This window comes from Rhamphochromis sp. 'chilingali' (genome assembly GCF_963969265.1).
Source record: "Rhamphochromis sp. 'chilingali' genome assembly, chromosome: 7".
In the NCBI taxonomy this organism is placed as follows: Eukaryota; Metazoa; Chordata; class Actinopteri; order Cichliformes; family Cichlidae; genus Rhamphochromis; species Rhamphochromis sp. 'chilingali'.
In genome coordinates this window covers 29,261,268-29,275,594 of record NC_137934.1, presented here as the reverse complement: position 1 = coordinate 29,275,594, position 14,327 = coordinate 29,261,268, and the positions used below count along the sequence as shown (strand labels likewise).

The 14,327-nt window shown below is 41.5% G+C and overlaps 2 protein-coding genes across 5 annotated transcripts; one reads left to right on the top strand and one right to left on the bottom strand.

Moving 5' to 3' along the window:
* Window positions 1-14: 14 nt before the first annotated feature.
* Window positions 15-7,630, top strand: LOC308399935 (protein brambleberry-like). Of its 4 annotated transcripts, none has more exons than XM_080887363.1 (13): window positions 15-165; window positions 1,948-2,192; window positions 2,387-2,515; window positions 2,613-2,798; window positions 2,890-3,109; window positions 3,475-3,591; window positions 3,677-3,856; window positions 4,043-4,249; window positions 4,336-4,447; window positions 5,112-5,173; window positions 5,280-5,407; window positions 5,511-5,632; window positions 6,024-7,630. In XM_080887363.1, exons 2-13 carry the CDS (start codon window positions 1,950-1,952, stop codon window positions 6,151-6,153), a joined length of 1,836 nt encoding a protein of 611 aa, XP_080743489.1. In that variant the 5' UTR covers window positions 15-165; window positions 1,948-1,949; the 3' UTR covers window positions 6,154-7,630. The 4 variants fall into 4 exon arrangements, with proteins under 4 accessions (XP_080743489.1, XP_080743488.1, XP_080743490.1 ...); XM_080887362.1 differs by having other exon boundaries at window positions 2,887-3,109; XM_080887364.1 differs by having other exon boundaries at window positions 2,887-3,109; window positions 5,584-5,632; window positions 6,024-6,161.
* Window positions 7,607-13,766, bottom strand: LOC308399938 (GDP-L-fucose synthase-like). The gene is made up of 10 exons (XM_080887368.1): window positions 13,310-13,766; window positions 12,731-12,873; window positions 12,539-12,653; window positions 12,303-12,431; window positions 12,150-12,223; window positions 11,627-11,760; window positions 11,374-11,505; window positions 11,199-11,278; window positions 10,886-10,985; window positions 7,607-10,787 (listed from the first exon to the last, which is right to left on the bottom strand). Exons 2-10 carry the CDS (start codon window positions 12,865-12,867, stop codon window positions 10,732-10,734), a joined length of 957 nt encoding a protein of 318 aa, XP_080743494.1. The 5' UTR covers window positions 12,868-12,873; window positions 13,310-13,766; the 3' UTR covers window positions 7,607-10,731.
* Window positions 13,767-14,327: the final 561 nt, after the last annotated feature.

Below are 14,327 nucleotides of genomic sequence, written 5' to 3'. Positions count from 1 at the left end.
AAACGCACCTTTTTAAAGAACGTCTGCCATTCCATTGGTTGTGGCCTCGTCGTGACGAGAAGCTTTAAACGGGTTGAAGAAAGTTAGTGTCTGTCATTTGAATCAGCTGTGTGAGGGGGACGGGGGCGAGTGTTTTATCTTGTCAAGGACCTCCTTGAACAACAGGTATTTGTTTACAAATTATTCTATTTTATGCATTTAATAGGGCGTTTTTATTTTAACTGTTCATACATTTCGCAAAATATGATAGCTAATTTTTTGTTATTTTTTAATGACTGCAGTATTTTAAAATCGGGGAAAACAACTTAACATTTTTACAGTAAGCTAATTAGCTTCGTTTCCGTCCCGTTTAAGTTATGCAAAAGTGATTATTTGTTAATTAAATGATGTTACTGCAAGTATTCAGCAGAGCGCTGCAGCAGTGGGCATACCTGGGCAAGCCTCGGTAGGATCTTCATTCAATCAGAGAAATAAATGGTAGTTGTTATTTCCACATTGTCTAATGCATCCAATGCAGCAGAAACACTTTATAGTCATATACAGAATGCTAAATGCTAAACATCGTCACAATATTCGTTTAAATATGCACAGATCATCAACAATGTTGAAACCACCTGGCTAATGTTTTGTAGCTGACGGTCTCACCACCAGAACAGCTCTGACCAGTCCGGACATTTCCATAAATGCCTGAGTGGAATGAGCTCTGGGCAGTTTGGTGCTCGGGTCATTGCCTTGGGCTCTTTGCTAAAGCTGTCCCTGAGCAGGTTTTGCCCTGTGGTTTAGGCACGTTATCAAGGGGTGTTACGATACGACCACCTAACATCCACAGGATTTAAGTTGGTTAAACATTTTTAGTTCTTCTCTCCACTGGTCAATAGTTTCGATGCGTTGGCTGATTTGCTCTGTTGCTTTTTGTACACGGCTCAACAACAAAAAAGAAAATTAAAGCAACACATCAGATCTGAGGGTTAAAAAAAAATCATGCTGCATATCTACACTGATATGAAAATGATCACCTTACAGAGGGCTGAATTCAAAGACATATTGAAAATCAAAGTAAAAAACATGATGCAGCAGGCTAGTCCACTTTGCGGAAATTTTAATTGCAGCTAGTCATAATGGTACTTAGTAATTTGTATGGACCCCTGCCTGCCCCCTGCCCAATGTGCTTGTAAGCATGCCTGACAAGGTCCGGGCATGGTGATGGTATCCTGAGGGAATCTCCTCCCAGATCCGGACAGTCTAAGATGCAACCTGCTGGTGTTCAATTAGTTGAAACATAATGTTCTACAGGTGTTCTACTGGATTAAGGTAAGGAAAGCATGGGGGGCCAGTCAGTAATATCAACTCTGTCCTCCTCCAGGAACTACCTTCATACTCTCGCTACATGAGGCCAGGCAATGTTGTGCAGCAGAGAACATCAGTGGTGGGCCTGCTAATTCTGGTATTCTCTGGCAAATGCCAGTCAGGCTCCATGGTGTGGGCAGTGAGCACAGTGCCCACTAGAGGACGTTGGGTCCTCAGGTCACCCTCATGAAGTCTGTGATTGTTAGTGAGAGACCTTCACACCAGGGTCCTGCTGGAGGTCCTTTTATAAGAGTGTGGCAGTGTTTATCCTGTTACTCCTTGCACGAAGGAACAGACACTGATGGGATAAGGACCCTCTACAGCACTGCTCACCTCTGAGTAACTGCCTCCCAAAAGTGATTTAAAAAAAAAAAAAAAAACAACCCATAAACACACCTAAACTCAGAAGAGTTGAAGCTGCAAAGGGTGGGCCGACATCATATTAAACTCTTTAGATTAAGAGTAGGATGAGAAGTTCTTATGTATGTGAAGGCAGACGAGCAGTTACTTTTGGCAGTATAGTGTGGTTGCAGGGATTATGAGAAATGTATTTCCCATGTTTGATGATTTGCATGTGCACCTTGTCATGTTCTGATCCAGACATGGGTCACCTCATCCACTACCTGCACCTCCTGCTGGCCTGTCAGTGTCTCGCGGTCAACGGGCTGTTTGAGTGGCTGAGGCTGACAGAGGCACCTCGAGCAGCAGCGCCTCTTCAACCAGCTGCAGTGGCTCCAGCACATCTTGCCAAAGACGCTCAGTTTGAGATGGCAACTGCAGATGAGAAGTTTTTAGCTGAGGCAAAGCAGATGGAGCTCAGCCCATTGGACAGCTGTCATTACAGGGTATGTGGGCCTTGAAAATGTGTATTTAATCCAACGGACAAATAAAATGTTTTTGAACAATATTAGGTTTGAGTTTGGAGAAGGCTGGGCAACAGTGTTATTAAGTGTCTTTCATATAAAATTCTCATGGCACAGTTTTCAATACATTGTTTAAACAGAGGAATCATGTTTCTCTGGTTTGTCTCCTCCTGTAGGTGATCGCTCGGCTAAAGTCGAGCTGTGACAGCCTCTCAGAAGAAAAGCTCGCAAAGCTCGGAGTGGAACTGTTTAACTGCCAGGCAGAGATTGAGGGGCGCCAGACGTACCTATGCACAGAGGAGATGGTAAAAATACGATCTTGTAGTACTTGTCAGAAATGGCTTTAAAAATATAATGAAAAAATATATAATGTTGTGTGCTAATCTCAATTTTATGTGTTAGACCATCAAAGAGTGCACAGCAGACATGGATTCAGATACATGGAATGCTTACCACATAGTGAGCAACCGAGCGCGCTCCGTTTGTTATGCAACTCGACAGCAGCTTTTCCGGCGCAGAGCAGAGCACACAGTCAATGCACTCATCTCCACAGCCACCAGCCAGCTAGATGCAATGAAGGACCTGAAGGTAAGGCTGGGTTTAAAAAAAATAAAATAAAATAATTTTTATTTTGCAAATCAGTGGTTTCTTGGATTCATGGATCATTTTCAAACAGGAGGGCCAGGTAGAGTTGAAAGAACTGACTGCAGCATCACTGGACAAGCTGCTTGAAGGCCACAGTGTTCTGCAGGCTCAACAGGGGAAGCTCCACGAGGGCCAGGAGCAGATGACGAGTTCACTGAGGGACAACCTGGAGCGTCTGGGTCAGGAAAAAGCTCTCATCGCCTCTGGACAGGAGTTGGTAGCTCAGCTCATTCAGGGAATTACACAAAGAATGGGTGAGAATTTTACATTTTTCTGTATTTTTATTCTATTCTGTTAAAATTGACTTTGGGCGCGACTGCAAATAATCCGACATAAAGGCTCTTTTCATGTGCTAACAGTCAAATTGCAGCAGTTTGTAAATGGGTTTACTACTGACCATGGATAAAAGAAACTGTTTGTCAAAGTACTCGAAAATGACCTGATACAGTTCGATGTGCTGAATGACTTCTGGAAGTTTTAACTTTCCCCTTTTAAATAAGATAAAATATTGAACTGCAATTCTCTTTAAGAAAACTCTGTAAACACACCTGATGCCACATCATGTAGCATGGATTTTATTCTTTCTGTCCACCTTATTATTTTTTATTTTTTATTTTAGAGAATGTGAGCGAGCATCTTCAAATCCAGGGCTCTGAGGTGCAGGACAGCCACAAGGCGATTGTCAAGGACCTGGCAGATGTAAGACACCAAGCTCAGGACATCTATCAGAAAATTGGTAAATGGCTGAAATCATTTGTAGTTTATAAAACTATCCCCCCCAAGCAATGTGCTTACATATCTTTTTGTATGTGGCTGAGTAGACCACAGTATGATAGAGTTTCTGCAGTATCAGGATCAGACCTCCCAGTACTACACTGACCTGATGAACAAGTTGGAGCGCATGAACAGCACCCTGGGAGGCATGCTGCACTACCTCGATAAGATGCAGAGCCGCATAGAGGACAGGCTTCACATGATCCAGGGCTACCTCGGATGGGCAGGTGAGACACGGCAGCCATAGGGCACACTCCCTTTTTATAGGGTCTTTTCCTGCTACAGAGAAGTTGGATAATTGACTGTCAGCAGGACATATTTAGAAATTAATTCTTTACATTCTCTTTGACTAAAAAAAAAAGGTTTCTGTATGACTTAAGAATTCTTTTTCTTGTGCTTTTTTGCTTGAACAGGTTTAAGTCTGACAGCTATATGGACGTGCATCACACACACAGGCTACTTTGTACTGTGTGCAGTCCTGCTGACATTCCTGCACTGTCCTGGTTTCTCTCGAGCCATGCTGCTGCTAACTGTGCCTCTGAATGCAGTTGCTGAAGTCAACCAGCAGCCAGCGCTGGATCTCACCAGCCTCAGCCTGCTGCTGCTCACTCTGTCTCTGGGTATAAACATAAAGTCACTTATGAGGAAAATACATTAGCTGCAGTTTTCTGAAGCATTTGTCACAGTGTGAATTTTGTTTCTGCAGGTCACTGGTTTGTGAATCAGCTGTGGGCATGCTTCAAGATCACGAAAAAGCTGACCAGTCCACTGCTACTCAGCTCGTGCACCATTGTGGAACCGCAGAAGCAGCCTTGCAAGTGAGTATGTTGCACACTAGAACTGCAACTTGCGTATTGGTCTTTGAAAATGTTCAATTTAACGGACTTCACTGAATGTTAAGGCCATCACCATCTTGGTGTTTTGAAACTGGACATGGAAGAGGGGTGACGTCTGCTTGCTGATGGACACTGGTTGCAGCTATCAATTATAATATAGAGCAGGGGTCCCCAATCCCAGTCCACGAGGGCTGGTGTCCCTGCAGGTTTTAGATCTCACCCTGGGTCAACACACCTGAATCACATGATTAGTTCATTACCAAGAACTTCAAGACATGTTGAGAAGGTAATTTATCCATTTAAATCAGCTGTGATGGATCAAGGACACATCTAAAACCTGCAGGGACACCGGCCCTCATGGACTGGGATTGGGGACCCCTGATATAGACAGTAATTTATTAAATGAGCACAATGTTGTAGATGTTAAACTTGGCTAATGATTTAATCCGACTCAATCAGAAACTCTTGAGTTCACTGGTCAGTGCTCAAACTGGTAACTGATGATTTGTTCGAGTAAAAAATGAATTTTGAACTCTACACGGTCAGTAAGAGCTTCAGGCAGTAGAACATGTATTATTGTCTACACCAAATTAACAATGATTCCTTTTGCATCTATTGGACCTATTTTCTATCCTTTTGTGCTCAGAGATGAAAAAGATGACCTCATTGAGGAAGACGACCTATTGAATCCGGACAGCTTTTTATCAGGTGGGAAACACATGCTGAACCTTTTTACAGTGAATCCTGTTCAAGAGCAGTGCTCTTTCTATAAATTCAGCTTCTCAGTTTTGCTGTCAAACATGTTTGTGTTCAGGTGAACTTGGCATATCAGCTGTGTCTCCACCTCAGAGGAAGCTTACGCCAGAGTCGAGGCTTATGCCAGTAATTGGTAAACCAAATCACTCCACTCCCAGGTTTATACCAAAGCCACTTTCTTCAGCGGTAAGCAAACTGAGTTAATGCTTTCAGAAATGCAAAAACTGTATTCTCAGTGCATCACTAGTGGCAAGCAAGACAAATATTGTTTAATTGAAATCTGTTTTAGGCTCTTTGTTACGATATACCCCTGAGTAACCTGGAAGGTGTTTTTGATTCAGTCACTGACTCGTCTGATTTAGGGAATGATTCACGAAGTGCAAGACCCACTCCATCGTTAGTCAGCAACAGGTCAGTAGCTCCAGTTACATGCACATATTTTATTTATTTATTTTTTTTCTGTTTGAAGAGCTAAATTGTTTATATGGACTGTGATTTAATGTACTGTGTGTGTGTGTGTGTGTGTGTGTGTAACCCTGACATTTGAAATGAGCATGTCATGTTAGGGATTCTAGCTGCCAGTTCATTGCTATGTTACTGATACCAGTTTTCACTGAAATCATACAGAAATAGAAGTAAGAGTCTCCAAGAGCTTTTGGCCTATAGGAGTTGTTTCAATGTATACTGACCTCATTATTTGAAACTGTGGAATTAATAATTACCCTCCAATATAACCTCATTATAATGAGTAAAGGGGAAATATGAATTGTTAAAGGGCATCTTTCTGTTTTTCTGCCTTCAGCTCAGTGTCAGGCCGTCAGCTGTGCAATGGCCTCACAAAAAGAGGAAAAGTCTGTAAGAAGAGAGCCGTGCCAGGACAGGAGTACTGCAGAGTCCACGAAGGGGGGCACTCCTCGTATGTCCAGTTTTAACAGGCTCAGCCGTCTTTGTTGTCTGTAAAAACTGTATACAGTAATGAAATATTGTTTTTACTAAGTTCTGTCTGCACTGCAGACAGCAGTAAGATTGCTGAATGAAAATTACATCTGTAGCTATTTTAAATGTTTTTAGACGTTTATTTAGCTTTCGTGTTTAATAAAAATGAAAACTTATCAAAATTAGCTTTGTCAGAGTATGTGCATGTACACACAAGGAACTGGGCTCAGTTGTTTCTTAATTCCATGCTCTTTATTGCTTTCAATGTACCTAAGAGAACATGGAAACAGACAGTAGCAATGTGCCACAGATGAACATGTATAGCCTATTCATAGTGGTGGGTAACTGGTTCTATATATAGATGGAGGGAGAGAGTTATGTGAATTTGTATAGTATATTTTTTTCTCATTTCTTTTCTAAATGTACTTGTATATTGGTTCACATGTTGAAATAAATTACCTATCAATCAATTTGAGTATGTGTAATATAGGTATAACCAAAGAGTATTTACTGCATGGTTTGTTTCAGTAAAAGCTGTGGTGGACGTTTTAGTAGAGACAACATGTAAGCAATGGCCTGTGAAAAGCTGTTCTGTAGCACCTACCAAAGGGAGGAACTGGAAGAGGTTGTATCCTGGGTGTGAGTGTTTCCTAATTCTGAGTTTGTACAAATCGTTTCTTGCAGACCTGACTTGTCCACTGTAGTCTGTTCTCGTCCTCTTTGGTTTGATTAATACACTGATGGTCATGCAGTAAACAGACTGGATTACTGCAGAGTAGAAATGGACCAATAGCTCCTGAGCTGGTGCAGGAGGTCCATCCTCTTCTGGGCCTCTTTGATAATTTTGTATTAGGTGGCAACAGACTGGATCCCTGAAACCTGAAGGAGCATGTTCAGCTGTTTAACCCCTCATTGGTATGCAGACTCATCACCAACCTTCACAAGTCTCATGATCACCATGCCATCTGCAAACCTCACGTTTTTAAATAGGCTGGTGTTTTGAGGTGCAGTCGTTTGTGTATGAGGATCTGCATTCCTCAAGGGCCGATGTCCTGCAGGTTTTAGATAGCACCCTGGTTCAACAAACCCGAATCAAATATTAGTTCATTACCTCTGGAGAACTTCAAGACATGTTGAGGAGGTAATTTAGCCATTTAAATCAGCTGTGTTGGATCAAGGACATCTAAAACCTGCAGGACACTGGCCCTTGAGGCCTGAAGGTTCCCCAACCCTGATCTATACACTTCTGTATACATCAGGGTTCTGTGTCTGTTATAAAGTGAAGCATGAGTAGTGCTGTCCAGCAGAACTGAATCCTTGTTTTGTTTTTATGGCATATGAACATATAGAGAAATAATCTCAATCTGTGACATGTCTTTCATTTCAAGGGTAGGACACTTGAAACACATTGCAAATATAAAATATTTATTTTGCTCTGATTAGTTTAAAAAAAACAAAAAAAACAAAACAAAACACTAGCCCACATAATGCTCAATTATAAGCTGGATCAATCAAATCCCAAACCCTTCAATAACAAACTAAGTCAAAACAATTCTGATTTCTGAATGTTATGTTGTGCCAGCACCTGGATTACAAGAGTGAAGCAGCCCATTTCCTATGGGCTCAAAATGTGGTCATAAATATTTTGTACTTGTAAATCAGGATTTGTATGTGTTTAAAAAAATAAAGATTTGTGTTGGTATAAACAATTTGTATATGTAAAAAAGATTTGTGCGTGCATAAAAAAAATTTGTGTGTGGACTTAGCCAAAAAAAACCCCCCTGCAAGTTACAAGTATGAATTTTGACCCTATTTTTCTTCCTTTCATCTGATTGGTCAATGTCATGTCAATCACAAATGTAACAATCCAATCAGAGAACAGATGGGTTTGGCTGTCAGAAGGGCGCTTTTTTTGAACTGCAGGTCTTTGAAGGGAATAAATGCCCTTTTACATGCCAACCCAGCGTTTTCCTTCATCACCACGAAGGAAAACAGTCTGTGGTCGTCCAAGTTTGGTGATTTTTGTGTCACAGGTCTACATGTTTAATACAGGGACTTCAACAGCCTTTTCAACAGCACTGCGGACCGCGGGGTGGGGGTGGGTAGTGTTTTGGAAATGACAGTCTTCATCACAAAGCTTTCTTCGGTTTGAATTAGCATACATGTTTTTATTGAGCATTTGAAGAACTAGCAAAAAAAAAAAAAAAAAACTCTTGTAGAGGACATAAAGTCAGAGATAGAAAAGACAAGGAGCAGGTGCATCTAGTACAGGTAGAGCAGCTGCAAAAACCCACAGAGCTCAGCAGCCAGCGCAACAAATTCTGGATCCTTTGCTCTTAGTTAGCAGTTAGCATTAGCAGCACATCCTTCGTCCGATGTGAAAGGACTTTTATGCTGCGCACTGTGACTCACAGCAATGGTCCCGGGTCAGCCCTGACTTTGTGTTAAACTAATCCTAAAGTAATAATGGTGTTTGTAACCACTGACATACCACAACTTTATCTTTTCAACAGCTGCTGAAAGTTAGGTGACCTAGCTGCTATCGGATATTTATATAGAGATCCTCAAGCTTCAAACTGTATTACCCTTCAAGGACCTGCAGTTCAAAAAAGCGCCCCTCCGACAGCCAAACCCATCTGTTCTCTGATTGGATTGTTACATTTGTGATTGACATGACATTGACCAATCAGATGAAAGGAAGAAAAATTGGGTCAAAATTCGTACTTGTAACTTGCAGGGGTTTTTTGGCTAAGTCCACACACAAATTTATTTTTTATTTTATTTTATTTTTTTTTTTTTTACACACACAAATTCTTTTTACTCATACGAAACTGATTTACAAGTACAAAATATTTATGACCACATTTTGAGCCCATAATTTCCCAGCTGAAATGATTAACGCTACAACAGTGAATAAAACTCTAAAACTTCTTCTTACGGGTCGTAGAATAGACGATGACATCATTTTTCTTTTACTGAAGGACAGTAGACCCCACGATCTGTACGTTCCTAAAACGTTCCACGCTCAGCTGGATGATCTAGTTTAGATTAAAACAGTTGGATTAAATCTGAGATGACTGAACTCTTCCTGCTGGTAACACTGATACTGGAAACCACAATCAGCAACTCTGCAATTTAAGTTAAAACTGGGAGGGAAGGAAAAATAACAAAAAAGACATCCAAGATTACATGTAGCTCAGTCAGTACCCTTTAAAATTCGACTAGAGAAAAATGTAGTGAGGGACAGTAGAAAAATGGCAGAAAAGCTTTCTTTTACAGCATAATTAATGTCAGTCCTTTTAAAAGCAAATACAAAGAGCGCCTAAATGGGAAAACCAGCTGAAAGCACCTGAATTTAGAGGGCGTAGAACAGGGCTGCCCAATCCCAGTCCTTGAGAGCTACTATCCTGCAGCTTTTAGATGCATCCCTACTCCAACACAGCTGAATCAAATGGTTTGATCTCTTCAGCATGCCATCATGTTTGGCAAAGGCCTGATAACAAGCCATTCATTTGATTCAGGTGTGTGGGAACAAGGATGCATCTAAAAGCTGCAGGACGGTAGCTCTCGAGGACCGGGATTGGGCACCCCTGGCGTAGAAGAAGAACGCTCTTCCTCACAGCAGCTGGACGGATTCAGCAGTGATGACTTTAAGGCCTTGCAGTACAATTTCTTAATTTTATTTTATAGCTGTGTTGAGCCGTGAAAGGAAATTATTTTTGTCTCCTACTACAGACTGGTAGCAACTTTCATGTGTGTATTATTTCCTATTGACTGAGGGGCACCTCTAAATGATCATGATTTGCAGTGGTCTCTTAAAAATGCTTCTCTAACACTGAGTCCACAATCACAACCATAGCCAGTATACAATAGATGGACTTCACTACTGTGATTTTACCCTTTGCTTAGTGAAGCTGTTGCGATTTTTGCAATCATCAATTTGGTGTTTTGAAACCAGATGTGACGAGGTAAGGTACAGACTTGTCATTTAACGTCTCTTTATAATCACTAACACTTCAATCTAGCTACAGAGCTCAAGCTCATAAGGAAAGTGTTTACTGAGGTCACAGATTGTGGATGAGCAAAGATTTCTACATGACTGGACTGCTTTTTACAATTGCAGGAGTCACCCCCTGCTGGCCATTAAAAAGAATACAGGTTTAAGGCACTTCTGCATTAGCTCACAATTTAGACCCTGCAGCTACACCCACCTTTTATACACAGACAAGGATTCTAACCAGTTCCTGACACAAGAATAATGCCACCATGGCTCGGTGGCATCATTTCAGTCCAATACTTTTCAAACTGGTATTCTGACAAATCATCCAAGATTGAATCCAGCTAAATAGAGTCCATGTACCGAAAAGGGGTCCCAGGTCCTGCACCCAACATTCAGCACAAAACAGTATGGTGCTGCAGAAAGAGGGCAACAACAGTAAGACTCAACACCAACTGCCTTGTGTTTGTGCTGTGAAGCACTTTGTTTTCCACGAGCTCTCTCTCCACCACCAGACTCTTTACCAACACAACAGCAGATGAAACAAGAATTAGCACCGATTTTTTTGGCAGTCTTCTCACTTCCTGGCTGTGTCATAGTTGGCAACAAACCAATCACAGGTTTCCTTTAAAGCTGCAAGTGAAAAGAACCAGGCAAGTCAGTAACTGATGGAGTCTTTTGAAATTTCTACACTGTTAGCATCTAAATGTCAAGCTTTACATCAGCCGCACCTTGGTTGAAGGGGGTGAAAGTGAAGTCTGGCAGATACCGGCACAGCTTTGCATTGCTGGCCGTCTTTTTGAACTGTCCATCTGCTTTACTGGTGTCAAACTGAATGTCACGGGTAAAGGAAACAATGAGACAACAAGAAGCAATGTTGGGGTTTTCTCTATAGTAGTCTACAGTCTTTACTTTACAACATAAAGCGCTTTGAGGCGACTGCTGTTGTGATTTAGCGCTATATAAATAAAACTGAACTGAATTTAACGTTAATCTTCCAAATCCACTGTCAAAAACAAATAACTTGCATTACTGAAAGGATACCACGACTTCTCCTTTAAAGCCCAATGCATCAACAACAGCTTCTGCTGCTTCTTTGATGGACACTTCATCTTCCTCACCAACTGGAAGCAACAGATGTAGCATTATAAGAACACTTATCCTTAAACTGCCATCATCATTGAATAGTCAAAGAGTCATAGTCTCTATGAGGACTCACCAGAGAGAATGATTGGCTCAACTTCTGGATACTCCCTCAGGACCCAGAGGAAAAGACGAGCCAGGTCCAAAGAGTAGATGAACTGTCTTCTAGGTGTGCCAGAGCCCCAGACCACCAAGGGTTTCCCCCCCTCTGAACAGTACAACATGTAGATGAAGTCACATGTCCATTTACACCACCAAAAACTTGTAAATGCTTAAAGAGAAATGCTGGAATGACAATGGGGTTAGGGACTTAAAAATCCACAACTTACTTTGAGCAATGTATGCTTTATGTATAAGACCTGGTAGCACATGACCATCTTCGATGCTAAAGTTGTCATGAGGACCAAACACATTAGTGGGAATCACAGCTGTATAGCAACGCCCATGCTGCTGTAAATACGCTCTGTGAAGCACACACAGGAAAAAAATGTCATGAGGCTGAAAGTTTTAAATGCATTTCCTGAAAAATAGGCAGAGGCATTATGCGAGGGTGACACATAACAGTATTGGAGAATTCTCAAACACTAATATGTCCTGTGAAACTATACACATGCTAAACAGAAGTATAACTAAAAACTGTTGGGATTATGTTGGTCAGCCGCAAGATCATGATTGTTTTACCCCTTTGAAACACCCTGCATTTGTTGATCTTTTAAGACAACAGCTTCCTTGCTGGACTTCTTGAAAATAATTAGAACTGTTCTAAACCAGTCTGCCAGGGAGGGATTTGAGAGCTGAGAGAAAGCACAATGCGGTAGAGGATAGAAATGACACATAGAAGACATAACGTACCTGTTGTGGACATCAATCATCCTCTTTGCATAGGCGTAGCCAAAGTTGGACTCATGAGGTGGACCGTTGTGGATCTGTAGTAAAGAGAAGCGCATGTGAGCTGCTCTTTTCCAAATGTGCTGATGCACAGAAAGAGCAGGGAGGTATATTCACCATGGTCTCGTCAATAGGATAGGTCGTCTTATCAGGAAAGATGCAGGTGGACAAGCAGGAAACAACCTTGACCACGCCCGCTTCATGCGCTGCCTGCAGCACATTGTCATTGATGTAAATGTTGTTCCTCTGGAAAGTAAATAAAACAGGATGAGCATCAAAAACATGAATCTAGATAGTCTACGATCATAGCATTTCTATTAAATGAGTTAATTAGATGAACAGGTTCCTCATACCCAGAAGTCCAGGTTATATTTCATGTTCTTGAAAAGCCCTCCAACCATAGCAGCCAGGTGGATGACGTGCGTAGGCCGGTGTTTCTCAAACACTGCCCGGGTCTGGTCCATATTCCTGAGGAGAGGCCACCAGCAGGTTAATAGTATCAAAACATGTGACAGCATTTTATCTTGAAGCGGAGCAACTCTCACATGAGGTTGGCATCTTTGGAGGACAGGAATATCCATTCCTCCCCCTCCTTGGCTCCTCCTTCTTTCACCACATGCTGTATGGCCCTGCCCACCAACCCGGATGCACCTGTCACCAACACCCTCATGGGATCGCTCATGTTTATCTAGGTAGTGGAACATGAACAATTCAGCACAGGACGAATCACAGGGAAACTCTGATTTAGATACAAGCTATAAACATCGTCAAACTTTCTAAAGCTAACAGGTTTATCTGTGTTTTCATGCAGTAACGTTTGCTATTTGTTAGATGCTTCCTGATTTTTATCTGAGGTGATCTGACCCGTACAAAACGAGCAGATTTTGTACATATATAGTTGCATATGTGCCACGTACACCGCACACGACCATTCAGACAAGCTAACCTTATTAGCTGTTAGGTGGCGGTAATCGCCGTCATCGTTCCTTGGAACTCGACAAAGTAAAAAACTGATTACCTCGTAAGTTTACTTTTCTTCCTAAACGCGAGATATCAGTGCTAGAAATCCTCGTTAACTCGGAGTTAAACAAATAAGCTAGCATTAAAAAAAACAACTCTTTTACCTGTTTGAAAGCTGAGAACAGAACAGAGAAGCCGGTTTCTTCTCTTCGTCGCCTCTTCCTTCTTCTTCTAAATTTAATTGGCGGTTGTCAAAGAACTGAATGGTGCATTACCGCCACCAACTGGTGTGGAATGTGACTGGAACGTCGCTCAAAAGAGAAAAAAAACCCTCAATTCCCCCTAAGCCATTTATTCTCTTTTAAAAACTGAAGTAAGGTCTGATAGCGTTTACTTCTAGAGTCCTTTTGCAGTATACCAATAACATCTAGTTTCATTTTTACGTTACTCAGGTTTTAGGTCAGTTGTCTTCTCTCCATCTGAGCTGCTGCATCTTCTTCTTCTATCTTTTTATGACGGTTGGCAAACCACTTCAGGTACATTACCGCCACCTTCTGGACGGAGATTCTTTTCCGTAGGCTGTCCATTCACCATCCTTCCCTCCAGCGACCCTAGAGGCTTCTTGCTGGTTCACTTTTATCTCTTCCAGGTGTATGCATTCTGTCTCTTCAGCTACTTTTCTCTTCTTTACACAACTACCGCTTTCCCACACTGTCAATCTCAATACTGACGTTACTGTAGACCAGTCATCTTCTTGCCTGCCTTTTTCGAGCAAATCAGCCTCCGTGTTGCACTCTTGTGAAACCCACCTCCTTACCATCTTCACCTTGGACATCTCAGTGGGAGCTTTATTCAAAGCCGAAGTCGTCATCTTCAAAACCACCAGCATCTAGACCAAGGGCGTAGATTTGGTTTTGGCATTGGTGGGGACGGATGATTCAACCACCGAACTCTGCCCTGTTTCTTTTTTTTTCCCTTTTTGTTTTTGCTTCTTAATAAAAAGAGGAGAAATATACTTGCCTGCATATGCTATTCTACATGCTTTTAAACCATTTAAAATCACAATTCATAGTTTTATATGTGAATTCTATAATGTTAAATTAATATTAAACAAATGACTGACTAAGTATTTTAGGCTTTAGTTTACTTCAGTCATATTCCATATAAATCAGGTATCATACA